Here is a 12,551-nt window from a genome sequence, read left to right as displayed (position 1 = left end):
CTGGTTGTAGGTGAGGCCGGGCGGCGAGGCGGGCGCGCCGTTGGTGCAGGCGGCGGCCGCGGCCCCGTTGCCCGGCGGGGGCGGTGGCGGCTGCGGGCAGGAGGAGGAGAGGCCGCCGGGGCCGCCGCCGCTCCCTCCGGCCGCCATCTTGTGCGGCGGGGCCGCGGGGGCGGGCGGCGCGGGGCGGCGCTGCAGCAGCACCAGCACCAGCAGCGGCGGGCGGGACACGGCGGCGGGCGGGACGGGGACGGGGGCGATGGTGGCGGTGGCGCCGATGGCGGTGGTGCCGATGGCGGTGCCGGCGATGCAGAGCGCCGGGCAGCAGCGGCGCATGGGGCGGGCGCTGCCGCCGCCGGCCGGGCACGGAAGGGGGGAGCGGCGGAGGCGGCGGCGGGGCGGGGAGAGGGCGTGGGGTGGCGGGCGGGGCCGGGCGGGAGGGGAGCGGGGAGGGCGCGCGGGGGAAGGATGGAGGGAGGTGCGAGGGGGAGCGAGGGGGTGACACCTAAAGGGGCGAGTGTGGGGAGGGCGAGGTGCCCGAGGGGCAGTTTGGGGAATGAGGGGGCGATCCCTGAGGGAGATGAGGGGCCATCCCTAAGGGACATTTTGGGGGATGAGGGGCCATCCCCGAGGGGCGGTTTTGGGGATGAGGGTGCTTTTCCCTGAGGAGCAATATAGGGGAGTGAGGGGATCGATCCCTGAGGGGCAGTTTTGGTGGGCGATCCCTGAGGCGCGGTTTGGAGAATGAGGGGTTATCCCTGAGGGGCAGTTTGGAGAATGAGGGGGCGATCCCTGAGGGAGATGAGGGGCCATCCCCGAGGGGCAGTTTTGGGGATGAGGGGGCGATCTCTGAGGAGGATGAGAGCACATCCCTGAGGGGAAGGGGCCATCTCTGAGGGGCAGATTTAGGAATTGGGGGGCAATCCCTGATGGGAACGAGGGGCCATCCCCGAGAGACAGCTTTGGGGATGAGGGTGCATTTCCCTGAGGAGCGACATAGGAGAGTGAGGGGATCAATCCCTGAGGGGCAGTTTTGGTGGGCGATCCCTGAGGCACGGTTTAGAGGATGAGGGGGTGATCCCTGAGGGGGATGAGGGGCCATCCCTGAGGGGTTTTGAGGGTAAGGCAGCATTTCCCTGAGGAGCAATATAGTGGAGCAATCAATCCCTGAGGGGCAGTTTTGGGGGAAAAGGGGGCGATTCCCTAAGGAACAATGTGGAGGAGTAAGAGGAGCAATCCCTGAGGGGCAGATTTGGGGATGAGGGGGTGATCCCTGAGGGTGATGAGGGGCTATCCCTGAGGGGCACTTTGGGGGATGAGAGTTGATCCAGGAGGAAGAGTAAGGAGGTGATGATCCCTGAAGAGGATGAGGGGCCATCCCTGGGGGACAGTTTTGAGGACAAGGAGGCATTTCCCTGAGGAGCAACATGGTGGGGGTGGGCAAGAGGAGCAATCCTTGAGGAACAGTTTGGGATGATAAGGAAGGAATTCCCTGACGAGCAATGTGGGGGAGTGATGGGAGCAATCCCTGAGTTGTGAGGGGGTGATCCCTGAGGAGCAGTGTTGGGGGATAAGGGGGCATTTCCCTTAGGGGCAATGTGGTGGGGGGCGCAGGAAGCAATCCCAGAGGGAAGTTTGGGGGACAAGGGGGTGATCCCTGAGAAGGACAAAGGCTCATTCCTGAGGCCCAGTTTTGTAAGAAGAGGGGGCAGTCCCTGAGGGGGAGTGAGGGAGTGATCCCTGAGGGACAGTTTTGAGGGATAAGGAGGTGTGATTCCCTGAGGAACAATGTGGAGGAGTGAGGGGAGGAATCCCTGAGGGGCAGTTTGGGAGACAAGACACAGGCTCCTCATTTCCCTGAGGAGCAATGTGGGGGGTGAAGAGGAGCAGTCCCCAATCTGGGGGGATAAAGGGACCATCCTGTGAAGGGGGTCATTCTGGGGAGGACGAGGGGTGAGGGGGCCCGGAGAGCAGTTTGTGATGAGAAATGGGGGTGGAATTCATGGAGGGAGGTTGGGACTTGTGGGGCTGAAGGGGGTCAGTGCTGGGAGTGAGGAGCCAGGGATGTTTGGGCTGTGGAGAGGGGCAGTGGGTGGGATTGAGGTGAAGGGGGGGCTCTCCCTTCATGTTCTCACAAACCAGCAGACCCAGGGCTTTGCCATCCCCAGACCTGCTTTGTGCCCAGCAATTCCTCACAATAATTAGCTCAGAGTTCCTGACTGCTGCTGCTGACACAGGCCTGGAGCACCACAGGGACACCACATCACCAGGATGGCCACAGGTATGACCCTGCACAGAGCAGGGAGCACAGCTCTCCCCGGGGACAGGCTGATCCCTCACCTGGGCATGCCCTGCTGCTCCCGAGATCCTCCTGGATCTGCCCAGCTGGTGTGTGCCCACCATGGAATGTCCTCGCCAGGGTGAGGTGGAGATGGAGCAGGGGCAGGAACGGGCTGCACAGCGGAAGATTAATTAAGAGGCTGTGCCACTGCCTCGCTGTGATCTCAGTAACTGAACCGTTAAAGTGATTTATTCTTCACAGGGTAATTACATTCCCCCTCTCCCTGTTATCCGTCCCCTGATCTGTGTTGCACTCACACATCCATTCCTGTGGTCTGGGATTCAGCATGTCAGCGAGGAGATGGCCTGGCTGCCCCTTCTGCCTCCTGTGCCTCGGTGTTACACCTCCTGTAACACACACTGATGTGCTGTTTGTATGGGCTGGGTGCTGTTTGTACGGATTCGGTGCTGTTTGTACAGATTAGGTGCTGTTTGTATGGATTCTGTGCTGTTTGTATGGATTCAATGCTTCCATACCCTCCTACAGCTCCAGGTTCCCACCACGAACCGCCACAGCCGTGGTGGTGTCATACCACTAATTTTGATCAAGAGCTTCCAACCTTGTTTTGTGTTTATGTTATCAAATGCCCATTTCTGCTTCATCTGCTGCAGTTTTTACAGCTGTGTTGCACTTCATGTGGACAGGGCTGGGAAACTCCTGTGGCCACAGCCATGCAGAGCTCAGAGCTCCTGTCCTGATAGTCCCTGTGCAGGCAGGAATGAGTAGAATCATAAAATCACAGAATCATTAGGGATGGAAAAGACCTTTAAGATCATGAAGTCCAACCATCAACCCACCACCACCATGTTCACCATAAAACACGTTTGTTCCCAAGTGCCACATCCACACGTTTTTTGAACATTCCCAGGGATGGAAACACTTAGAGTATTTTAGAGTATTTATTTAGACTATTAAAAAATAGTATTTTTTGGAGGAACGGCCCTTTTTGCTGTGAAATCTTTCATTTATTGTTACTAACCGAGCATTAAATGCAGCCGCATTCCCTTCCAGAGCGCTGCAGCCTTTCCCCTCTCACGCCGTTTGCTCGGCACATCACACGCACACGCTCCCCCTGTGCCGGCCCAGCTGCTTCCACACGTTTGCAGCGTCACATTCTCCCCTCGGGCCGAGCTCCCCTGGCCGCCCGCCCGCTCCCTGCTCGGGCCTGTCCCGCTGCGGGATCCTCCTGTCGGGCCAGAAACATTAGAGGGAGCTGAAGTCTCGCTGTGCCCGGCTGGGTGCTTGGACGGGGTGGGGGCTGGAGCCTCATCCCTGTGTGTGTGTCTGTGTGTGTGTGTTAAAAGCAGGTTGAAGCAAGAGAGAACACAGTTTTCCTAAAGGAGGAAGAAGATTATCCACCCTTTATTACACAGAGTTTTCCTTTTGGTGTTTTTCTTTTCGCTGAGCATGGCAGAGCAGAGATTCGCTGTGAAATCTGGCAGAAGGAGCGAGCTTTGATGAGGGATGCACTGAACAGTGCTCAGTGTCAAGAGCAGACACTAAGACTAAGGTTAGAGACCACCAAACAACGCAGGCTCCTTTGGTTTTGAAAAGACTTACTGGCAGATATAGTTTATATTTTCCAGTGACATGTTTTCTCTGTGTTGCATTTTGCACTGGCAGTTTCTCCACGCAAAGCAACCAGCGCTTGGGGTGCGTGTTCCTGAACGTGCCAGAGCAGTCAGGACAGAAACCCCAAATCACCGAAAGTGGGGTTTTACACAGTTATACTGTGCTGCACCCCTGGCAGTAGGAAGTGGGTGGTGGGCACTGGCTTCATAGTCCCACATTCCTCCAGCTTCAGGAGTGTTGCAGGAATGTCACCTGCCCAGGAGGTGCAGGAACATCCAGCCCAACCCATGCTGGTGGGGAGGGAGGTGATGGAGGCTGAAGCCTCTCTACCATAGCCTTCCCTGCTCCCAAATCCCAGCAAATCCATGGCCATCCTCAAGCAACGTGGTGTCTCTGAGGGGATGGTGTGCCTCTCCAGGGAGGACGTGTGGTTCTCCATCACGCAGGGAGGGGATTTGGCATCCATTGGATCCCTCCCCGTTCGATGCTGATCCCACCAGCACCACCACCCTGCTCCGTGCCAGTGCTCCAGACAGATCCCGGTTATTTGTGATGAACCAAACAACTCAGGTCCAGTATGAGGAAACACAGCTGTGGAAATAAGGGATAATCCAGATGGCACAGAAATCCCTGGGGGACACTCACCTTGGTGCTGTGGGATGGGGTGAGGTGTTTGCTGCACAACCAACACCAGGGAAATACAAACATTAATGGCATGCAGGAGTCCTTAAAATCCCAAAAATAGACCTGGGAGCACAGGGTCATTATTCCTGGATCCAATGGCCAACAGAGATCAGGCGCTGGGCAGAGGCAGTGCTGTTCTAGCTGGGGCAATCACAGGGGGAGCAAAAGCCTCACTCCAGCAGTGGTTCAGCTGGGGGGGAGGGAGCACTGACCACATCCAGGGCTGGGAATAAAGGGTCTGGGATGCAAAGGGCTACGAGGAGCTGGAATGAAACTGGTGGGACTGGGGTGCTCAGAGTTGGATGGTGGGGAACTCCCGGCCCTTCTTCACCTCTGAAGGCAAAAAAATACATTTGGGACGTGTGTTCCAAGGAAAAGCTGGGAAGGCAGAGGTAGCTCTCCCCTGGCTGGCTCAAGGAGTCATGTTAAGGCATAAGGAAGCTCCAGGAAGCTCCGAGGAGGATGTGTGGCAAAGATGGAGACGTCCCGGGGGTGAGCCAGAGGAGGGCAAAGTGGGACCTGCCAAACCCCGTGTGACAGCACCAGGCCTTGATTTAAACCTCCAGCCAGGAGAGAAGGGGACTCAGGAGCCCACGACAGCTCCAGCCACGGGCACGACGGAGCCTCCAAGGGGCACAGCCGGAGATGCTCTCCTGGGTTTTGGGAAAACCTGGCACTGCTCCACTCCTGTGACCAACCGCAGCTCCCAAGGCCTGTGTGATCCCACAGGGAGCTGAAATCCTGTGGGAAAGCCAAACCTGCTCCACATGGCTCTCCAAAAGCCACCCTTCACCATCCAAAACCACAAACAAGGCTGAGCAAAGGCTTTTCCAGGCAGCAGAGGAAACACGTGCCAGGTCATGCCGATGCCACCAAAGCTCATCCTGGTGCAGAGGGACCAGGCCACGGGCAGAGCCAGACCTGCACACAGGGCTGTGCCAGGGTGCACGTCACTCCCTGAGATGGCTCCAGAGGGAGAACCTACACACACCAGCCACAAAGTGACACCTTCTACCAAAAAAAGCCCAGATTGGTTTGTTTTGGTTGGCTGGACAGGAGAGGTGACTCACTGCAAAACACTCAGGGGTTCTTCTTTTCTCTGCCTCATCCCAGAAAACATTTTGAAAGCACAAAAAGGAAAACTAAACCTTTTTTTGATCCAAAACAGCCCTTCACACCTTCCTCTCCACGTGCCCAGCGTGGGTTCGGGGCTCATGGATGGTTCAGGAGGGCGGTCTGGGCTGAGGGAATGCACATTCCTCACTTCAGTGAGGAAAGGAAGAAAAGAAAACTTTGGGTTTTGGGCAGATAGTGAATCAAAACTTTGATTAATCACCTGGATCATCATCTGTCACCAGCAGAGCCAGGCTTAGACCCAAAACGCTGAGGACACTTCACATGCCTCGGTGTCCTGGGCTGAACCCCAGTGTGACCCCAGCAGCCACTCAGATCCCATTGGGACCCGCTGGCTCCATCAAATCCTGAGAACTGGCACAAGCCACCACGTCACCCACAGCCTGACTGATTCCCCCACGTCACCCAGGCCACCCCTGTGGCTCTGCAGTGGCCCCTTTGCTCCAGGCCACCGTGGGTGGCATCGCCTCTGCTCCTCCGCAGGGCTTTTCTCCACTGCAAATCCATGCCAGTGTATTTATAGTGCCCTGATCCCAGTGGAGCCTATTTTGGGCCGATGCTCAGGCCCCAGAGCAGCGCAGGTTATTTTAACCCAGCGCTGGGTTATTTTCAGGGCTGCCCTTCTCTGCACGTGCTCCGGGATGGGTTCCAACTGCTGGGCAGTTTTGGGGGTGGTGGAGGCAGGGAAGGGGGAAAGAGGGACCCACAAAGGAATTGTGGAGATTAAAACCTAAACCAGCGTCTGCAGCAAAGCTGCCTTTGGCACACCACCTGCCTGGGGTCCACCTGGAATCTTGGAAGGTGGATTTTCTGCAGGATAACCCGTGAGCAAAGAGCAGGAGAGGAGGGGTTTCTGGGTGGGGAGACAACAAACAAGAGGGGAAGGAGAGCAGGATACACAACAGGGAAGGAGATCCAAGAACTGGATGCTCCTAAAATGTCCAAGGTCACCAGTTGGTGGCCCCAGGTCCAAGAGGGAGCAATGACTTTGTTCAACAAAGGCAGGAGCAGCACCATGGGATGGGACTGGGAGACACTCCTCATCCTCTGCATCCAGGGAACCCCAGCCCTGCTCCCACCGTGGGCCGTCCTGGAGCAGCCAGGGAGGGGAGGCCCCTGGAGGAGTCCTGCCTGGATCCAGATGCTGCAGGAAGCACCATTTCCCAGGTTGTGAGCCCAGACTTCTGGGCACTGAGTGGGGCTCTCTCAGCTCAGAGTCGGGAACAGCAGCTGCTCCAAGGCAGATCTCACAGCCCATCCCCAAAAAGTGGGGGTGCCACGGATGGGGGTCTGCCAGGACAGCAGTGCCAGCCAGGGCATCCTCACCTGCCATAGCAAGGGCATCCAGAGGGATCCAGCTCCATCCCCCCCAGCAAGGCAGCAAAAGAATTTTCTTGGCCAGAAAATACCTTAACAACTAGAATACATTAAAAAAACTCCACAAGGGCAGCCCTGCCCAGGGAAAAAGCCCTTTCCCATACCCTGATCCCCAACCTTCAGTCCCCACCACTTCCCCCAACCCTCCCAGATCCCCCACACAACCTTCCTCTTGCCTCCTCTGCCCCTCACCCCCTGGCAGGTGGATGTGTGGGGAGGATGGAGCAGGGGGGGGAGCAGGGGGCGGCAGAGCAGCCCCCAAAAGCTGTTTGCAGCTGGCAGGGAGCACAGCCCTGCCCGTGACCTCCCGCTCCCTCTGGGGAGTCAAGGATCACAGCAGCCCGCTGGGAAAAGTGAGTCAGGGCCGGAGCTGCTGCCAGCCCCTATTCCTGGATCCCACTCCACTCACACTCCCAGCCCCCCGGGACCAGGAGCTGCTGGAAGCTGGGAAGGCCAACAGTGGGAAGACCCAGGGGTCTCTCTCCCCCTCTCACCTTTTCCAATCCACCCACCTGCCACAAGCACCTGCCCACCACCTAGGTCTCAATGCATTTTTATTAAATTCTTACAAAACAGAATACAAAATTCTGGCATCAACAATTGTTATAAAGGAAAACTTCAATTCAGCTGTATCAGGTCACCTGGTACATACAAGTAAAGTGCTTATTTTTGTGTGGGTTTTTTCTTTTTTTTTTCCTTTTTTGTTTTTGTTTTTTTGTTGATTTTTTTTGTTGTTTTTTTTTAAATATTTTCAGTTTTTATTTCCCAGCCAGCCCCCGAGCAGAGGCCGCTGCTGCACAAACCAACAGTGCGATAACGTGACTCCTGTGGAACCAGCTTTGGCAGTCTTCATCAATTGTAAAGAGGAGAAAGCTTCTCCTGGTTTGATAAAAAAGGAGTTAGAGCTTCACAGTAAACATTTCTAACCAGTTCTAAAGTCGAGTTAGTTGGCTGAAGGAAGGGGGGGGGAAGGAGAGGAAGCCAAAACGCTTAAAGTTTCCAGCTTAAAAACAAAAAAACAAAAAAAAAAGAAAATCTTTTTGAAGTTGGTTTCCAAGATAGATGCTCTTAGGTGGGGGGGGGGAGGAGGAAGCTTGGGAAGAGGAGGAAGAAGGGTGTTGGTGAAAAGGGGTCGCTGGTGCTGGACCACGGGAGCATCTGTCTGGAAACCGCCTCGGGAGAGGCGCTGGCACGAGGGTCTCCCCAGCCATCCCTGTCCCACTGAGGCACCCAGAGGTGCCCAGCACTGCCACGAGTCAGACTGGAGCCATTCCAGAGTCAATCCCCAGCTCTAGAGGCAATTAAAGATTCTCTCCCAACACCCAGACCCTGCCACGGGTCACCCCAAGCGCCAGGTCCACCAACCGAACCCCCGCCCCAAACACGAAGCCAAGCCTGGGCCGAGCTCGGGTGCCCCCCGGCACATCCACCCCCTGGCCACAAACCCCCACAGCACCTTCCAGCTGCACATTCCCGGCCAGGGACACCCCAGGTGCCCACGGGACACGCTCCCAGCACAGCACGGGTCACCCAGGCCATGCGCCCACCTCCATCAGAGAGGGTGCGTTCGTCTATTTATATAAAACATCGTGCTTACACGTGGGGAAAAGGGGGAACTCAGCCTGCCAACATCAGCAGCACAGGGGGGACAGATAAATCCAGACATCCCCCTGCCATCCCCTTCCCACGGATTTTGTGTGATTTTTTTTTTTGTTAAAAAAAGGCTGCGCCGTGCAGCATCGACGATAGCTTCACAATACCAGCTCAAGGCATCGCTGTACTGTACATCATTCAAGTATTTCTTAATATAAGACAACGAGGAATTATCTACAACTGATAAAACAAAATAAGCTATAGAAAGTAAGAATGTACAATCAAGATGGACTTTTTTTTTCCTTTCTTCCTTTCTGTTAAAGGAGGCCTCTCCGGGGTGTCCCAGTGCCTGCGTGGGGGGGTCTCCCCTCGTCACCACCTCGCTCCTCCCCACCCAGCGCGGTGGGACTGGGAGAGGGCTGACTGCAAGGGCGAGGCAGTTTTTGGGGGGGTGGGATGGGGATGGAGCTGCCCTCCCTGACCCCCCCGGGGTCAGCAGAAAGGCCAGGAAGGGTGAGAGAAGACGGCCCCTGCCCTAAGCTCCACCAACACCCCTGACCATCCTCCCCCAAGGTAACTCACACACACCTCCCTGAAACAAAAAACAACATATATTGCATAGTATTGCTGTCAGCAGTCTTAAAATGAAAAGGAGAACTTTCTTTTTTTTTTTCCAGAGACAGCGACTGACTTCAGCTGAAGACCCAGGGAAGCCTCTTCTCCCCCAGCTCAGAGCTCCCAAACCCTCACCTGTGCACACGAGGCTGCTTTTGCAGAATATAAAGCTCCAAGCACTGAGCAGGCAGGGGCTGTGAAGGGGGCACTCCCTTCCCAGCAGAATGGGGGGGTGGCAGCGGGCAGAGCTTGGTGGCCCAACCCATGGCCACGCCTGTGGTGGGGTGTTGGGGGGATCTGGAGGCACTGGGGGGAGCTGGAGGCCAGCCCGGCCCCAAGTGCCTCCTGGGCAGACCCAGAAACCAGCCAAGGGCCTCATCCCAGCTCAGCATTCCGAGCCCTTCCCTGCATTCCTTCCCTCCCCCAAAGCAAGCCCTGAGGAGAGGGCAGTGCCTGAACACACGTGAACACGGATGCACATCCATGAACACACACCCCAGCGCTGCCCTCTGCCCCGACCCCAGACCCTCCAGCCCCACATTCCGAGCCATCCCCAGGCTGCTCCCCCAATGCTGCGGCCCTTGGGTGCTGCCACCAGCCTGGCTGCTCCCCACTAGTATCCCCAGGGCACTGGGCACCCTCTGTGCCCCCAGACCCTCCTGCCACAGCAGCCTTGGGGCCAGCCCGAAGCCACAGCAGGTCTCACTGTCCTGCAGCAGGTCCCGGCGCTCCTTAAGTGGCTCCTTGCTTTCCACGGAGCACAACTATTCCCAGAGGGAGTTTCTGGCTGCTCTGGCCACCCTGAACACCTCATCCCCCTCACACCTCCACCAGGGCACAGCCACCAGCGCCTCCAAACCCAGGCAGTACAACCCCTGCCCTGGCACAAGAGCACAGCCCTGGGTGCCTGCAAATCCCTGGCTCTGGCCTTACCCCCGGGAGCCGCCACCGGAGCGTGGGAGGGAGGAAAGGAAGACATTTCTCTGTGCCCTGTAGAGAAGCACAGCTAGCAGTTTAAAACCAACAATCATTAAAAAAAAAAAAAAAAGGAAAAAGAAAGAAAAGAAGGGGGTGAATAGCTTATTCTGGGATGCCGAGGAGAGAGGGTGGCTCGGTGGGACAGGGCACTGCTCCCTCGCTGGCACCGTCTCCCCCCGGCCCGAGCGGTTCCCTGCACAACACCCACCGTGTCCCCCTGGAGCAGAGCCAGGGACAGCCCCCAGCACGGGACGGAGGTGCCCCCCGGACCCCCGGGAAAGGGGGGTTTTGTGGGATCTACCCCAAACTTCGGAGAAAAACCTGCAGCTCCGAGGGGAGGGACGAGGTTAAAACGCGACTCCCGTTGTTGGAAACGCGACCGAGGGTCTTTTGTTCACAGTATGAAATGAGCTGAAATCGTCAAAGCAGCCGCGGGCACAAAGAGTCCTTTGGTGTCGGGGAGGGGGGGAAATGTCAGAGGAGAAACCAAGAGTCGGGGAACAAAAGTCCGTGTGTCTGTCAGATGTCCTTGAGTGTGCCCTGGGTGAAGCAACCTCACGCTTGATTTAATACCTTAAAAAAAAAAAAAAAAAGATCTTAAACAAACCCTCCCACCCCCAGACCTACAAGATCAGCAAAACCTTGGAAACCAGCCACAGGGACGAGTCCTGATCTTGTCACTAGCCAGAAACAGTGGGGTTGGGGGGGGGGAAAGGGGGGAAGAAAGAAAGGAGAAGGGGGGATATGGGGTCCAGCAGGTGCAGGGGGCACCGCTCAGGCTTGGTCGGCCACCAGGACCAGCGGGGCCACCAGGTGCTGCCCGGCGGCCACTGCCTTGGCCAGGCTGCTCTTCTGCCGCCGCTTGGCCAGCTTGGACTCGGAGGGGGGGGAGAGCTGCATGGCCCGTGAGGTAGCTTTGATGATGATGGGTCGTGCTTCCTCCTCCGCCTCTTCCTCCTCATCCTCGTCGTGCCGCGTCAGCTGGCGGTTGACAGCGATGGCCTCGGCGGCGAAGCAGGTGAGCTCTTTGGCACTGCTGTTCCTGCGGGGGAGGCAGGGGCTCAGGGGGGCGTGGGGGGCTGCAGGGAGGGCAGGGTCACATATCTGGCTGTCCCTCCTCATGTGTTGGTAGTGGTCAGGCACCGAAAACTTGGCTCGGACACAACTCGCAGCAGCCGCTGCTGCCCAGACAGAGCTGTGGTGGCAGAGCCCCCAGAAAGCAGCAGGAGTGGACAGTGGTGCTGAGGAGAGGAGCCAGGATTTTTGGGGCTGGGATTTTGGTTTTGGGACAGGATTTCTGGGGCTGAGTGGCTGGGCCCCCCCTCCCACACTCACCTCTGCAGGATGATGGGGGTTGGCAGGGTGTTGTCTGGGGCACACTGCAATGAAACAGCCGGTCAGAGCCAGGAACCCCACGGAGGGGGGGTGTCCCCCCCACCCCAATTTTGGGAGCAGAGAGCAGGGAGGGGGCATCACCACTCACCCCCCGCACCCAGGGGTGCTCCAGGACCTGGGCTGCGCTGAGCCTCTTCTTGGCATCTCTCACCAGCAGCTTGGAAATGAGGTCTTTGGCTCCGAAGGAGATGTGCGCCCAGTCCTTGTCGGGAAACTCGTACTTCCCCTCCTGGATGCTCTCAAAGAGCATGTTCTGGGGAGGGGGGAGAAAAAAAAAATCACAGGGGCTCAGCCAGGGGCACTGCTGCCAAACTGGGGGTGGGTTTGGCCGTGCAGGGTCCCCCACGCACCTGGCAGGTGTGACAGGCCTCGCCCCGGTCCCAGCCGCAGTCGGAGCCACAGTGACCCACGAAGGGGGGGTACCCACTCAACATGATGTACAGGATGACCCCCAGGCTCCACAGGTCACAGCGCTTGTCGTAGATCGTGGCCTCCTCGTTGAAGGCCTCCACCACCTCTGGGGCCATGTACTCGGCTGAGCCACACTGTGGGGACAGGCAGGTGAGCCCAAAGGGTGGCACCAAGGACAGGGGGGGCTGGGAGGGTCCTGCCAGAGCTCCCCTGAAGGGAGGGTGCAGACAGGGCTGCTCCCTGGGATTTGCTCCTGCCAGGGCAGATCCTCCTGCAGGGGTTCCCAGCACAGCGGATGCCACAGACCCACCTCTCTGGGGTCACCCAACAGCGAGCTGCCACCCCACAGGGGAAAAAAAAAAAGCCTAAAGGGTGCAACCCCCGCAGGACAGCACCAGGACAGCCAGACCCACACCCCACAGCACCCACACCCCACAGCACCCACACCCCACAG

The 12,551-nt window shown here is 57.7% G+C and overlaps 1 protein-coding gene across 1 annotated transcript in view; it reads right to left on the bottom strand.

The window, feature by feature from the left end:
- Nucleotides 1–9,291: 9,291 nt before the first annotated feature.
- MKNK2 (MAP kinase interacting serine/threonine kinase 2) overlaps nucleotides 9,292–12,551 on the bottom strand; it is a gene marked incomplete at its 5' end in the record, with an annotated part of 5,521 nt that continues 2,261 nt past the window's right edge. The window contains 4 exons of the mRNA XM_027703071.1: nucleotides 9,292–11,333; nucleotides 11,627–11,670; nucleotides 11,775–11,939; nucleotides 12,037–12,231. Coding sequence (XP_027558872.1) covers nucleotides 11,066–11,333; nucleotides 11,627–11,670; nucleotides 11,775–11,939; nucleotides 12,037–12,231 — 672 coding nt within the window. The remainder of the gene's footprint in view (nucleotides 11,334–11,626; nucleotides 11,671–11,774; nucleotides 11,940–12,036; nucleotides 12,232–12,551) is intronic.

This window comes from Neopelma chrysocephalum, unplaced genomic scaffold, assembly GCF_003984885.1.
Source record: "Neopelma chrysocephalum unplaced genomic scaffold, ASM398488v2 Primary Assembly neopelma1_201, whole genome shotgun sequence".
In the NCBI taxonomy this organism is placed as follows: Eukaryota; Metazoa; Chordata; class Aves; order Passeriformes; family Pipridae; genus Neopelma; species Neopelma chrysocephalum.
This window is presented reverse-complemented; position numbering and strand designations above follow the sequence as displayed.